The sequence below is a fragment of the Melopsittacus undulatus genome, chromosome 7 (genome assembly GCF_012275295.1).
Source record: "Melopsittacus undulatus isolate bMelUnd1 chromosome 7, bMelUnd1.mat.Z, whole genome shotgun sequence".
NCBI classification, from domain to species: domain Eukaryota; kingdom Metazoa; phylum Chordata; class Aves; order Psittaciformes; family Psittaculidae; genus Melopsittacus; species Melopsittacus undulatus.
In genome coordinates this window covers 54,829,816-54,845,891 of record NC_047533.1, presented here as the reverse complement: position 1 = coordinate 54,845,891, position 16,076 = coordinate 54,829,816, and the positions used below count along the sequence as shown (strand labels likewise).

Sequence of the window (16,076 nt, the reverse complement as noted above, 5' to 3'; positions counted from 1 at the left end):
GGGAGATGCTGATTCTTTTTACTGATACACTTAAGTAGCTAGAGGGACTGAAACTTAAACTGTAGGCTGAAAACAAATAATTTGCAATGAATCACAAAGCTGAATGTGTTTTTGCGTGGCCCAACCTATCATGCTTGCTAGCCTGTGCTTCGGTGAGGGATGCAGGAGCTCTGCTGGGATTGCTGGTTGAGGCATTGGAGTGGCACACTGGGCTCTACCCACTCACAAGGGCCTCTGCCCGGCAGGATGTTGTGCTGCTGACGACGCTGAAACTGCTGAACCAAAAGGTACTTTGAACATGGACTTTGTGCCTTCTTGGTAAAAGACAGGATTCGAATACTTTTCATCAGAGGCGTTTTCTGGTGCTTGTTCCTCTGTACACGCAGTCACCTCAGTGATTCAGGCTAGTGAGAAGGAGCAAAATGGAGGGTTGTGCTGGAAATTTCCATGTGAGCCATTGCACCCCTGCACTGTGCTGACGATGTGAAGAGAGCAGCTCAGGGCCCCAGAGCACCAAAACAGAGGTGGTGCCCAAGACCATTACTGCTGACTCGAAGTGCAGGTATGAGTTGGCCCCAACACAGCAGTACTGTGTCCAGGATGCAGGCAAACAGAGGGGCACTTGTCTGTGTTTTCAGTCATTGTTGCTGCAGGTCAAGGTCTCCAAAATATTTTTGTCTTCAGTGGGACGGAATCCCAGTGAGCTGGAGAAATTAAAGTAGAAAAAACTTAGCAATTGGGCGGGAGGGGATTCACTGGCATAGGTACTTGAAACATGAGTAAACATTTTCCCCTTGGCGTTTTGCATTCCAACACTGGCTGCCTTTTGCTGGAGTGAAACATCAGTTCAGACGCAGTGTAATTGTGAAACTCTCTGATATGTATTTATAGTGTGCTTACATTCATGAATCTTAAAGCAGGCTACAGCTAAAGGGAAAAAAAGCCAACAACCAAAACTGAAAGCAGTGAACAGTAGCCAACTGCCATTTGCTCTAGGGTATCATGAAAGTGGAAAAACTTGTTGAATGCACAGAGTTGCAACTTTTTCTCTGAGCACTTAGGTTAGCTGGGTGGCAAATATGCAGTTGTGTTGATCATTACCAACCTCAAAGAGATAGCATTTGCCTTTCCCAAGAAGAGATGCTTGTAAAAGCAAGCCATTGTTAACGTGTACTTGATGCACAGCAACTGGAGGGCCCAGCCCATGGAGTCTCTGGTAGGTGCTCGAATCCTGCTGGTTTAGCAAGAAGGCTTTGAGATGCCCGTTCTCAGTATTGTGTGAGTTGTGTGATGGGGCTGGCTGGTGAAGGGGCAGCAAGGGTACCTGGTGATTTCTTTATTTCAGCTGCAGACACGGGCTGTGGTGGGAGCACTGCAAAGCTCTGAAGCACCTCAGGGCATTCTCAGGGAAAATGGTATCTTTGGGAAGATCACTTTCATCCGCCTCTCTGTTGCCCATCAGATCCTGCACACAGGTGCCAAAAGACTCCTGTATTCCCTTTGCAAATGAAAGGCCTCTTTGTAGGCCAGCCATAACTTAGCAAACCTGCCATGGAGAGAAGATTGAGCAGGATCCACAGGTTATGGAGGTAATCAGTGGTAGGAAATTCAATTAAGAAAAAGAATAGCAAAAGGGATATGTTTGGAGATGTTTAAACAAATTTTGGTTATGTGACCTTTGGGAAAAAACAAAGGTCAGACATTTATTTAATTTCTCTACCTTCATGGGTGGCTACTTTATGTTTTTAAAAAGCATATCTGAAACAGTATCACTGACATGCTAACAGGCTTTCCTATTCATTTGCAGTAATCTGGTCCTCCCTTCTGCCCCTTAACAACCATGGCCATTAAATTCAGACTACTGTTGTATTTGAATTGTTTAAAAATATATTCCTATTCCCTTGGTTTGCTCCATTTTGTCTGCCTGTCCAGAAATGCTGAATGTCAATTACTGCTCACTCCTGGTAGTGCCCCATTTACTTCTCTTGGTGTCATGTATGCAGCCACTGCTACTGTAGTCCAGATTCATCTCCTTGTTTGTCTGTGGTTTCTTGCCTTTGGTATCTGCTATCTTTTAACAGATTCCGTATGACCAAGATTTAGCAGGAGCTAGAACAGAAAACTCTCTGTGTATATATAACACTTTAATGCTATACTTGCTAATCCTTTAGTAACCTGTACTCTTTATACCACGATGGAAAGTGAAATACTGCTAAGCAGTTTAGTATACCATCTCATTAGGTGAGGGGGTGGCTAAGGGCAGGATGCAGTCAGCCAAGCCCTCACAGCTGAAAGCAAAAAGAGAGATCCATACTCTCTAGTTGGGAGAGCTGGCAGGTCTTGCCACCTCGAGAGAGAAACAAGGGTGCCCGTGCCAAGTGTGAAGGTGTAGGCAGAGGTGGAAAGCCCAAACAAGCTGTCAGAAATATATTGCTGACAGGATAGAGATAAGCTATATTAGTGCCGCGTACTTGGTACTGCATTGTGCCACTCCTGCTGGTTTATTCCAGTTGTTTTAAGACTGCCAGTGGGATGTCTGCAGGAAACACCCAAAAACCAGCTGGCCTGTGACATTTAGTTGAGGAGTGGGTGCTGGTGATTGTAGACTGTTTGCTTATGTTCCTCTGGCCCATCTTCATTTCCACTGCGGGTTTAGGAATGTCATTCTCCCTTCTAAATCCTGAAACCTCAGTAATTAGAAAATTCCTTTTACTGGTTTATCACTTGCAGTATTTCTCATGGTGTTCTATGTTCTCTCCTCAAATAATTTTAATTGGATCCAGGCCAGTTTTCCTCTTCCTTTATCTTTGAAAGAGTCTGCTTTAAAGGTACTTCCTTTACTGATTTCAAGTAAAGCTATTCTGGATTTAATGAAGAAGCTATAGGTCATGGTCAATAACATGGGAATCATGATGGATTGAAAGTACTGGGAAATTTATTAGATTAGTTTGGGGACTGAAGCCTCCACTGAGAATGGAAAGCATAAAAAACTTGCGTAGGTAGTGGCAAGGTTCAGTTCATGGAAATGCCATTTGCTAATGATAAGGTAGCAAGCTAATGCATAGCTTGGCTTCTCTGCTGGTGGACATGTTGGGCAAGCTGCAAAGCACTGTGTTTTGAGGAGGCAGCAGCATGTTAACCTGCCTCCTAGCTACCCTGAATTGCTCCCTGTTGCAAGTTTCGAGCACTTGCTGAAACACCTTTGTATTTGTCCTGACCTGCTTCCCAGGTGACTAAGAAGGGAAATGGCTGTTTATCATGGCTCTTTGGTTTAGAGAGGGGGTTGAAAAGATTATGGCCAAATTGCCCCAGTTTTCTCCTGGATTTTGCTAGTTTCCTATCAGTCGGGAATTAGGTCCAGGTTAGTGTCAGTGTTTCCATTAGCATCCTTTGTCACTTGATCTCTCAGCACTAGACAAGGGTCAGATGTCCTTGAAGGTTTTATTTGGTACATCAAGCAGTCATTGACATCATGTATCAAAAAGTACTCTAGGACCAGTCAGAGCAGGCAGTTGCTCTTCAGATAACCTGATTTTTTTTTCATGCAGGGGTGCTGAAAAATATTCTTCCAATTGCTTCTCTACCAAAATGCTGTTTTTTACAAGCTCCATTTGCCCCCTTCTCTTCCACAGGCCACATGAGCCTTTACAGGGTTTGAAAGCAAGACATTTTATTCCATAGTTCCATTACTGCAATGTCACTGGGACTGGTATCCCCTTTTAATCAGATCTAGGCCACAGAATGGTGTAGCTGGCTTGCTCCGATCTGTCCATATTGTTTTAGCTTTTTAGATGGGGAACAGAAGCGTAAGTGTACATTCTAACTCATTATGCTTTTCAATTATCCCCTTAGTTTGGTTTCCTCTGGGAAATATTTTCCAGCACTGAGAGAGTTATGTGATCCTTTCCATAAGGTGGTCACCAAACCCTAGCCGTAAAGGCTTATTTATACATTACTTTTGGCTGCCTTGTTTCTAAGTTTGCGCTCTGCTCCACAGGAGAATCTTCCATGTCCTTTTTGGCTGGGAATGCACTCAGGAAAATCAGAACGGTTTTTGTTTGTGTTTTGCAATCTGCTGGCAGTTGTAGCACCATCATTTTCTTAGGTTATATTACAGAAGGCTGGAAAGGAGCAACGTCCACTGGAATGTCTTTTAGGGTGGATAGGTAGAAAAACAACACACCGCTTGTAATCCCTGCCTTTTCCGGGTTTTATTTTTAATTACTGCTTTTTTCCTACTTAAATATTTTATTAGGTTCAACAAACATTATTTCCAATACTATTTACAAGTTGTATTTGCAAAGGTGGAGAGAGCTGATCATAACCACTGTGGTGCATAGGCTTTCCTGCAGGGGCAGAGGTAGCTTTAATAATGTATTTGTATTGATGTGTTACTTGTAGTGTTGTGTCCTGTTAAATAGATGTCTGTCCCCTGAGCAGTGAGAAAAGCAGCATGTGTCCATATAAATAACATATGTGAGTTGCTTCAGGTATCTTTCCAGATCTGAAGGCCTTACGCTGATGTAAGTGTAAACTTATTAGATGTCATAACCATTGATTAATTTGATCAGATAAAGCACATCAAATGAGTAAGGCATTATGGAGATCTAGTTATTTTCATGCTATGTTTCTATGACATACCTTCACTAGCATCTTCATTAACCACTTTCAGGTGAGATTCTATGAGATGTGCATACAAACAGTGTGACTTCAACTGGTAGACATGTAGGTTAGTAGGCCCAAGTTCAGTTGCAGTCATGTTTACTAGCTCCAGGTCTTTATTGTGGAGGCCAGAGGTTTAAATTTACATTGATGGAATTAAAAGTGAAAGTACTGTAGCTTTTCATCAATACTGCAGTGTCCATGACCTACATTACTTTCCCTGCTCTCTGCTGTCTCTTTACTGACTGCCTGAAGGACCCAGCAAAGCCTGGAGAAACCCATGGTGGGTCCAAGGGGACACTAAGACACCCTGCTTTGTCATCAAGTCTATGTATCAGAGTGATACAGACAGATATAGCAGAGGCTTCCAGTACAGGAGGAGTTTCTTTGACTACACTGACCTGCTATGAAGACTGCTAAGCAGAACAGGGATGGTCGTTCTTTTGCCAGTAAGCTCCTTGATTCTTCTGGCGCCACTATCAATTCTTAGCTCTGGTGACATGAATTCTGGGGGGCTTGTGCAAAAATGGTTGTTACTTATGATCAGTGTCAGTAACAGTAAGTCAGATGTGCCTGTGGAGGCATTGAGGATGGGGCGATGCAGGCTTCGGCACAGGCTGAATGGTGTTAGCTGGGTAGAAGGGTACAATGGGGCTCACCCCAGCAATCCAGCCCACTGGGCTGCAGCTTGCACTGCTGTTTGTGAGGTGGAAACTGGAAGATGGCTGTCATCACCATGAATACACGGTCAGCTGCCATCTGCACTGGTTGGGTTGCCATTCAAAACATAACTTAAAAGTAGAGGAAATCTGGGACAGAGCTGGAGAGGAAGCTAATTTGCTTTCAGTGATAACAAAATCTTGGCAACTTGTTTCAAGTCCCAAAGTTTTGGGGGTTGTTTTGGTTTCTTTTTGGAAGCCCTTTCCATTTGAGGGGTAATTTTCTCTTGTGACATTGCTTATATTTGGAATTGTAGCTTATGGATTTTTAAAAGTTTATGGTTTGTTTGATGTAGGCAATATGAGGCTTAGAAAGAACAAAGGATTTCTTATGCTTCAGAATGGAGTTTGCCACTTCTATGTGGAAGAAAACACATAAAAAGAAATTGTCCCTAAATTTTAACTTCAGTTTATCACCCTTAAGCTTCTCTTACATTTTCCCATTGCAGAGGGACAGCAAGCAAAATTTGCTGCTGCTGTTTTCATCCCTAGCTGCACACATTTTAGTTTATAGCCTGTACTCTGTAACATGTATATTCTACAAGCATAAGTATGACAAATTATTGGCAAACACATTTCAACAGAACAAATGCAACCATCAGGGAGGTGCAAGACATGAACTATCTTCCCCAGTGCCTCCACACTGCTGTGCCCTTGTTTCTCTTCCCTGTAATTTTAGGGATGTTACCTGCCCTGCCAATGAGCATGCCCTGGGAGTGCTTTCCTGCTCCTGGGTCTGATTAAATGCGATGCAGAGGGAGGCTTGGTTGGGCACAGCTGCTTGTTCCCTGGGAAAGATGCCCATGCAGGTTGGCTGGTTGGGAACTGGTGTTGTTTGGACCACAGCAGGCTGTGACCTTGTGATATACCATAAACACCCACAGTTTCTCTACTCTTCAGAGTTATCTGTCCTGGTAGCAATCACCTTTCCTGCTTTGATCTGGGCAACAGGGGGTCTTAGCGTCTATGCCTTAGCTCTGCTATTAGCACTTACAGGGCATGAGGTACACACGCAAATCCCTCTTGGCCAAGTTGAGCCTGGGACAGTTCCTGCAGCAGTCTCTCTGGCAGCCTCCCAGTGCTGTGTTTCCTTACTTTCTGTGGGTTAAGGGATTGGACAGATACAGGTACTGTCTGTCAGTAATGACATGAATTGGATGATGGGAACAGGACCCCAGAGAAAAGGCAGATGTGGGGGAATAGCAGTCCCTGCCTGGGATGTGCTCCCAGGGCCCTGACTCTTCTTCTTCAGGGTGCCTTGTGGGGAGGACAGACCTATGTATCTAACAGTACCTGTCATGAGAAGACCAAAATGGTCTTTTGGGAGGCAGGCTTTAGAAATCAAGGGATCAGATTGGTATGAGATACATCCCTGTTTATTCTCTGATAGCCTGTTACGTCAAAGACCATCATCGGTGAGTCACCCATGTGTGTGACTGTCGTCGTTACTGCTCTAAATATAAATGTCAAAGGATACTGCGCTGTAGGAATAAATCAGGCTGCATTGGCTTGTATGTATCAGACAGGTCTTCCTTTTATGCGTGTCCTTCTCTCTCTGTTATTAAGGCTGGTATGGTCAACAGGAAACAGCTGCAGAAACTCAAAGGTAGGAGTGCAGGTTATATTTTCTTATGCAGATCTGGGATAGCCACACATTAGATCTCTTTTTGCTGGTTCTGTCAAAATTATATCTGGGAAGAGCAAGAGAAAGGTTTGTTTTGACAGTATTTCAGAGGTAGAAACACTGAGAGACTGAGAAGCATTTTCACACCCTTTTTTATACATGCAGAGTGTGTGATTTTTAAATAAGCACCAGAGAGAAAGTAACTTTGCCAAGTCTATCAATCACTGCTTGTAAGCTATGGACATGGGTAAGTGTGTGATATACACTGGTCAGGTTAACCCACTTTAGGAGTTTCAATTATAAACATAAGTGGTTGCTTTCTGTTGTTTTCTGTTGAAAGCTGAGAGAAACTGGTAAGAAAAGTCCCTTATCTTCCATCTTACTGAGCATCCTTTTCTCTTTTTTTTTCCCCCCTGCAGTAAAATCTGTTTTCTTAAGTCAATAAAATGATGATGAAGAAGGCCAAAAGAAAACACTGGGAGCCTGAAATTGCCTGTTTACTTGCCAGAAGCACTCTGCTCTGGCAACTGCAGTGGTTTAGGGTTTTTTTTACTTCTTGTGCTCTCTTTCCAGCATATGAAGAAGTGGTAATGAGCTTAAGAACAAGCTCTGCCTGTGCAAAGGAAATGCAGCTTGATAAAAAATAAATCATTTAAAATCCCTATAGGATGTAAATAGAGGGGCTAACACTGATTCACTTTACTACTCCCCAAATGAATGCTGTTATGAGGATAATCCTGTATTACGTGTTAGAGGATAGTTAAAAGATGTATGATAAGGTTGTCCTTTGTGCATTTCTGCAAAGGTTTTCCTTAACGATTACAGAAAATCCCATGGAAATATTACATTTATTAGCACATATCTCTGTTTCAGTTTGCTCATTAACATCAGAGAACTCTACAATAATGACTCAGGCTTCTATTTTCAGGGAAGAAAAATTACAACAGTGTGTCTGGGCTGAAACCACCTCCTTCAGCAGCACTGCAATATTCAAGGCTATTTCACTTTGCATCAGAGACACTGGTATGTCTCATGCTACTGCACCTTAGGCTCACCCTCAGGCTTTGGCCCCTTAGTTTAGAATGCTATGGCAATTCTTATACTTGAAGCATTTTATAAATAATGTACTTCTGGGGGAGTCAGGATTTCTTACTCCTTAGCTGTCTACTTACTGTTGCTATTCCTTTCTATGTTGTGATTTCCTGCCTGAGGCTCGATGGTTGATCTCTGCCTGTCACTCCTTGGTGCCTGAGAGGGCTTTCCTGGGTAGGACTCCCTGCCTATGAACAAGCAGAAGCTTTGTTCCTGGTGGGGTGGATTTCCTCTGTGTTCTTTTATCAACCTCGGGTTCTGCCTCTCTCTGCTCAGTTTTCTTTTCTTCTTTCCTCTCTTCTACCATGGGGAAGTTGTAGTAAAGGATTTCAGGTTCTGAGAATGCCCAAACCTTCATCCATCCTCGATAAAACACATCACCTGCCTTTACACAGTGCAGAGGGACAAGCGGAGTCCACAGGCTGTGGTCCAAGGGATAATAATACCTGCCTCTGTTGTAGGATTATTGCAGTAGAGTGATCAAAGCTCTGTGTTCAGTGTGGGTAGCCTGAGCCTGTTGGTGTGCACATGGGTGCAAGAAGCATTACTCCAGGGGCTTCAGCAGAGAAGGGACTACAAGCCTCCTTCTTTTCCATGCTGTCCAGCTTCACATACATCTCTTGACCCCCAGCCCATCTCAGTTGCTTTCATGCTTACCATTGACCCTTTCTCTTCTGTTTCTTTCATCATGTCAGCTGCTTCTGCCTGTCCCATTGCCTCATGATACAGCCACCTCTGTGCTAGTATCCTGGAAGATCTGCCTCACGTCTTCATCCTGTAGCCCAAACTCTTGCCTTGCTTTCTTGTAGTTACCCCTAGCCCAAGCAGAGCATTTATAGGTTCTCCAGAAAATTCCCTTTTGGGGGAAGGAGCTGGCAACTTTTGACAGGGAAACATGGAGTTGTATTCAGCAGAGAGAGTACTTAGTTCCTGAAGTCTGAAAATGTAGGAAGGTGGGAGACAACTGTGAGAAACAGAAATGACAGAAAAATGTGGAGGATTTGGCAGCCTTGTCTTTATGTCTACATGTTATCCTGCAGAACAGAACTGAAGACAAACATACGAATGTGCTAACATTGAAGTTACTGGATGCGAGTCTTGCTACTGAATTGCTTTGGGGGATTTTTTTTCTTTTTTTAGTTTCAAGGTTATTTTTTTCATCATTCTGCTCTATTTATTTTCTCTTCAGAAAAGAGTAATGAAAAGTTACAGTGCTCCAGAACAGCTCCAAAATTCTGTCTTTAGAAAGGCTCCTTTGGTATTAGCTGCCTTTGGCTAAAACCATATCAAATGTAACTGAATACTGTCAGATTGCCATTGCTTTGCATCATCAGTCCAGGAACCAGACTGTAGGCATGAACCTTTCAGGAAAATCCATCATAAAAACATTGGTAAGAAGCTGGTTAATACCAGTCTAATGTAGTTAAACAGATTATCTTAAGAGTACATAGCTCTGCAACCCCGTTGTAACTGCATCACCTGGACTACCCAGTTCTTTTAACCATTATTATGCTGCAGAGGGGAAGATTCAAAGTCTTTTTGATGCAGAAAGTTACGAGAAGTTGTCAGCAGGTTTCAAAACAGAGTGATAATTTCAAAATCAGCCTGCTTAGTAATTCAGTATTGTGCTTACCTCTGACAGGAGATGATACTACTGCATCCCTCCTTGTCTGAAACAGCTTACAGCTGCTCTCTGCAGTTCACATCATGCGTGCAGTCAAATCTTCCTGTGTGTCTGCCACCACCAAGACAGGTATATGCTGAGGGAATACCATTTATCATCATTGCAAATGATGCTGAACTCATTACAAAGCTGTTAAAATTAACCTAAAATCTATCTGTTCTAATTAGTATAATGGAACTATTGACCTCAATAGACTGAACTCACGAAAAATCAGTTATAAGAAGCAAAACAAAATGTTACTTGGTGTAAGGGTGTCTTGCCCAGGAAGTTGTAGGGTATCTTACCGAGGAAGAAGGGAGTTAAACAGAGCACAGTCCTGAGCTACTAACTCATTCAGACTGGTCTTTTTTTCTTGAATTGGAACTGAAGTCGAACCATTACTTTGAAATCTTGGCTGTATTTGATCCAGAACTGAACAGCTTCATACCTGTCTGCCTTCCCACAAAGAACCTTTAGCTACTGCTCTTAAATCCTGACCTCCTCCTGTGCCAGCCTACACAGCCCATGTCCAGTTGGCAGCTGTGTGGCAGCAGTGTGTTGCAGTCTTTGCCCCTGCACTGTCCTGCAGTGTTTATGGTTGCTTTGGAGCTCCATGCATGGACCAGTGCAACACAAACCTTCCCTGCCTCTGGCATGAGAGTTTCCCACTGCAGTGCCATGAGGTGTGGGGTTTGTACCCACCCTGTGGCACGGGGCTGCAGGGTCCCTCCTTTGGGATCCCTGCACATGACCTCACTCGAATGACCATACATAGATATTGTGTACGAGTATTTCCATACCTCGTTGTGTGCATTGCCATCTGTCTGCACTGTAAGCCCAGATTCCATGGGACTGAAGGGGCAGGAACATGCAGAGGGGATGTTTCTCCTGATGCTCCGGGGCAACTAGGACAGCACTGCAGAATGTGGTACAGCCCACCACACTCCCTCTGCCTTCCCTCACTCATGCCCAGATTGGCAGTGGGCTGCTCCACAGGCTGCTGCTGAAGAGGCTGCAGAGGGAAGGAGGTGGGAATGCAGTCCAACTTCACACTGAGAGTTTGTTCCTGTCCCATATTCCATAAATCCTGTCTTAACAGTTAGGCAGCTTGGTATGAGCAAGTTTGAGTTGGTTCATCACTACCCAAACTGGTTAACAAATATTTACGATTTCCAAACAAGCTAAACTTCAGTCAGATTTGATAAATGTGCTAATTCTGCCCCTTCCCTGACTGAAAATCAAGAACATAGAAGTGAAAATGAATGTTTTTTTTCTTTATTATGATATCAATAAGGGCCTATGCTTTATTGTTTTCAAAACATGGTAGTTATAAATAGTGCTATGGCAATTAGACAATCTCAATGCACAACGTGAGAGGGCACTCACTTGGTAGTTACCCTGGGGCTTGTAGCCATCACGGATGCTAAAGCTCACCCAGGGGATCACAGCCACTAGGTCTTCATTTCTCAGTGCAGAGCACTGAGCAGTCAGATTTTCATGCAGTTACCTGTGTTTTGCAACACAGAGCTATAAATACGTCAGTAGAAGCAGAGGAGTTTCTAAGTAGACAGAAAATGGCAGGCGGCTGCATGTATACTGATATGCCTCTGTCTCTTTGGACTTTGCTTCTACTTAGCTTTCAAACTCACATAAACTCACTATTTCCAGTGAAGGCTGCATGTGCTTTCCTCCTACTTCCAATCAGATGTGCTTCTACATCTTTTCTTAGGTTTCATGGACCTCATGGGAGGACCCTTGTCCACTAAGGAGCTTGTGATCCATGCACCAGTTGCCTTGAGCAGATGCAGGCATGCACTGTGCTGTGCCATACTGTACTGCACATACTGCTGGGCCTTCAGGACCATCCTGTCCTGTCCATAACACTTACCACGGGGTACCCTCTGCTGGCTAATCATAATGGAAGAGCTTGGAGGTGGCACCTACTTGGCACTATCAGACACCACAAGCACATCGTTGTCTTTATCTTGAGATGAAGCAACGTACTTTCATAGAAACATCCAATTGAAAATCCTATACAGAACACAATGCAGGTGAACCTTGCCCCTGATAAGCAGTCTGGGCAGCATGCCATGCCCTGATCACAGGCTGGTCTGATGCTGCGTCATCTTGGGGTTCCAGTGTCATAAGGAACATAAGATCTTGTAGCTCGCTGCCGCCTTGTCTGGGATATTAATGAAGCAGTTAAACCTTTCTTGAGAGTGTCTGTGTTTCTTTTTGGGGGCTCAAAAAGAATCAGCATCTCTTGGTGCAAAGCCACAGTCCACTAATACTTGTGAATATAGTTATAGATTTTTTTAGAGAAAAATCCATTCCTAAATGTATACCCATACAGTTAGGCCACCATTAATGTTGTAGATCATGAGGTCTTAGTCAGTGTATTATTGTGCTGTGTGGGAGGGAATCCTAATCTGAGTCTATTTTTGACTTTTAATGGCTGTTTTACAATGAGTTATAGTAGCAGAGTTCAAGTGTTTGGTGATTATTGCTGAGCTGGACTACTATCAGGCAGTTTTAAAAATAAAACTTGCAATTCTAAGAGTACCATTGAAGTTCCTTAAGAGAGCCTTGCTTGGCCTTTCAGCACAGTCACTGGGTTTCCTGAACTGGTGCTCACAGGCAGGGCTTGTGCAGCAGGGCAGTGCCACCCAGCATGGTCACTGCTTAGTGGGGCTATTGACTTCTTGTGGTTCTCTGCTTTTCATGGGGCTCTTTGTGTTGTGCTGCAGTTAAGTGCCTTTGTGGAGGAAACAATAAGAAACTAAATTTCCAGGAAGTAAGGAGCCTGCAGGAAACAGAAATTGACACAAAAAAAGATAAATGAACCACAAAATGTGATGAGCTGGTTCACGTATCAACTGTGTTGTGCTTGCAGAAGTGTGTCTGTTATGTTCCTCACAGAAGTTCAGTCTTCCGAAACCGGGAAAGAATGGGAGCCAAAACTGGCTGTCTTTTCAGAACTTCCCCAGCATCATTTTTTTTTGCCTGCACTTGGACCTGGCCCTGTGTGCAGGCATGTAGGTTCATACACTAACAATAACCTCAGCTGGGCTGCAGGAGGGTCATTGAAAGAGTTTCCTTTCAAGGAGACACACAAGCCCTTGGAAGTTATATCTAGATGTAACTGTCTTGTCTATCTAATGCTAATTAAATACTTGACAGGTGTTTTTTGGTTTTGTTTTGCAGGAAGAAATCATTCCTGTTTTCAGCTCTGTATGCTGCCTTTATATTTGGTGGTCGGCACCTAATGAACAAACGAGCAAAATTTGAACTGAGGAAGCCATTAGTGCTCTGGTCCCTGAGCCTTGCCGTCTTCAGGTAGGCATTTCTTCACACCAACTGCCTTTGACAGTAGTCCACGATGAGGGTTTGGGGTTCTTCACATACAGCAGCACTGCTAATGTGACAACAAGCTCACCCAGAAATGGCTCTTCTTTAGTTTTGCTATTCAGGGTTATGTCCTGATCTATTCCTATCACTGAAATGATCCCCTTTGACTTGCCAGATCACACAGCATTTGAAGAGGAGAGAAATCAATAACCTTCTTGAAGAACAAAGATGACAATAAACTGAGGACATACGAAAAAGCACTTATCACTGCAATAAATTTACCATGCAAATTGCAAAGGAAAATGAGCATGTTAAGATATTACTCTTGTTTTCGCTTACCAGTTATTATTGCATTTACATGGGTGCATATATGGAACATTTAGTCAAGACTGTAATCTCCATTAGAGTGATGTAAACCTAAAGTCACTGCTTTAATGACATGCAAATTAGGCTACTGTACTTAGAATCTGGCTTCTGGTTATTCTATCACAAAGAGCTTGTGAATGTAGCAGAAGGGTGGCTTCATGGTAAAAGGCAGTTTTTAGTGATGAACATCTCTAGCTGTGTGTAGACCCTATCATTGAGCATGGGGAAAGTCAGGTTCAGATTCTTGATAGCTGCTGAAGTCAGGACTAAAACTGAATTCCACTTTATCTGCTTAATATGGTAATTTTTAGTGAGACTGAAGATAAATGAACAATGAACAAATGCTCATAAAATAGCCCTTAAAAACACATGAACCTGTGGTACAACTTACTAATAACACAGTACACAGAAAACCTGAGGATTATCTTTCATTTCAGTGCCCATTGGAAATATAAATTATAGTTCACTCAACTGCATAGAAACCGTTTGCAGACCATTAACACTGATACCTGCATCTTTTTCAAATATCAATATAGAATTTGCCAATTATATTAGTTCAAAAGTGCATAAAACAGGTTTGCTTACTGCACAGCTGTGAATGGTGCGTAATTTTTCACAGGATGGGAGTAGTTTGAGCTGAATTTCTACAGATTAAAGTTAAGCATGAATGGAGAAGTTTGCTTTCTTTCATGGCTTTTCCTCTAAAATTGGTTTATCAATTTTTTGACACTTTCTAAAACTCTGGCGGGGGAAAATAAATTCTATTTCTAAGTTGTCTCATCCAGCTGGGACATGCTCACAGCAGAAGTGTATGTTGGCTTGATTTTAATAGCTCATCAATACCTTTTAAAAAAATATATCCTGGTGCAGACAAAAACTGATGTGAAGATTTATAATTTTCATCTGGTTTCATTTAATGCTGTACTTCTGGCTGTGTGTCTAATGCAGTTTTGCTCTTGGGGTACTGTTAGCAATGGTAGCCGTTTGTTCCGGGAATGGCTGGATTTCAGCAGCTGTTGAACTGGTTTCTAGATGGCATGTCATTTTTGATCAGTTTGTAAAGTAATTTGTAGGCAGCAGGATCCCAAAATGGGTATTCCAGTAACACTTTCTTACTGAATGTAGACACTAAGAAATAGCTGACTTAACACAAAGCTTTTGTAGTTTAATTTTGAATCCAAGGGGAAGAAGCATTATTTCAGGCCCATCCTCTGCAGAAGGTGTCTAGGATGAATTTTAAAATCACATTATTTTGAGATGGGTCTGTGGCTGACATTCACAATGTTGGATTTGTGATCTATTTCACTAATTAAGTGCTTCCTGAAGTTATAACCTAGCAAGAATACACACTACATTGTACACACTACATTGTGAAATTGCTGTCTAGAGGGACTTCGAAATCTGCATGTTCATTAGTGACCAGTTGGAGTTTCCCATCATGATCATATGAAATAGCTAGGGCATGGGCAGTATGAGCTGCTGAGTGATGCTAGGTGAAATCTAACATGTGAACTTCATGTTTTTTTGGGGCCACAAGCTGCCAGGCTGAACCTGCCACAGAGACTACTTCTTGCTGTGCCACACAGTGTAGGTATTTGAGGTGAGCAATATTTGTGCAGACAAGAAGCAGTGGCCAGAAGGGCACAGTCTGAGAGGAGTTCACCACAGCAGGTTTGCTTTCTCTATCAGCTCCAGTAGAACAAATCAGGGACAAGTGTTCCCCAAGCACTGTGGAACATACCCTTTCCTCTGTGCATTGGGAAATGAGGCAGCAGGGTAGAGAAAAAAGGGATGAACAAGAGTGTGATAGGTTTGGAGAACACAGAAGCACTGAGTATTTAAACTTCTGGATTTGCTAGTAGGGACCAGTTGTTTATGAAAAGTACATGGCTATGCTTAGAAAGCTTTGCTCTTCTGAGGTGCTGAGTAGTATGCAGAAAAGTGAAGTAGGGAAGGGGGAAAATAATCTAGTGAACCCATACAAACTCAACCCAAGCACAAAATCTCTTGACTTCTTGCCCAGAAAACATAGGGAATGCAGAATATTCATTAAAATCTGAGGTGAAGACTTCTTATAACAAGTATTTAGAACATCAATTTCCTGGTATTTTACCACAGTGTCCTTTCTAGGGCCATTGGTCACTTCCAGCCTTATTGACTCTCTGAGCAAGCTGCATTAGACTTTGAATGCTGTAAACATTCCAAGTAACTTGGTCTCTTTTTTTTTTTTCTGGCTCCTGGCATAACTGTCTGTTTCATTTACATATGCTTGTCCTGAAGGACGTTTCTGCTTCCTCTTAAGGTTGGTGAAGGTAGATTTAGATGGCAGTGTTCTCTGCCTGTAGGCTTACTATGGATCCAGAAAAATGTTCCTTAACTTTAAAAGGACTTCCTCTTTGGCTTTCTGGGATGCTGAAATGCTATTACTTTTATGATACCTTGCAGAAATTCTAAGTAATGTATCTGTCTGCCTTAAGTGGCTGTGCTGGGGAAGAAAAGCCAGCTTGGAGAGCCTGCAATTTTATGCCCCAAGGTCAGTGTGAGGCTTTTTTCTGGAGTCTTGTTTATCTCCCTTCTAACACTCCTACCATTATACCTGCTT

The 16,076-nt window shown here is 42.8% G+C and overlaps 1 protein-coding gene across 1 annotated transcript in view; it reads left to right on the top strand.

Annotated features, from left to right (window-relative positions):
* Positions 1 to 16,076, top strand: part of ELOVL6 (ELOVL fatty acid elongase 6) — an 82,846-nt gene that overhangs the window by 39,638 nt on the left and 27,132 nt on the right. Inside the window, exon 2 of the mRNA XM_005148623.3 lies at positions 12,965 to 13,096. Within this exon, the coding sequence (XP_005148680.1) occupies positions 12,965 to 13,096 (132 nt within the window). The remainder of the gene's footprint in view (positions 1 to 12,964; positions 13,097 to 16,076) is intronic.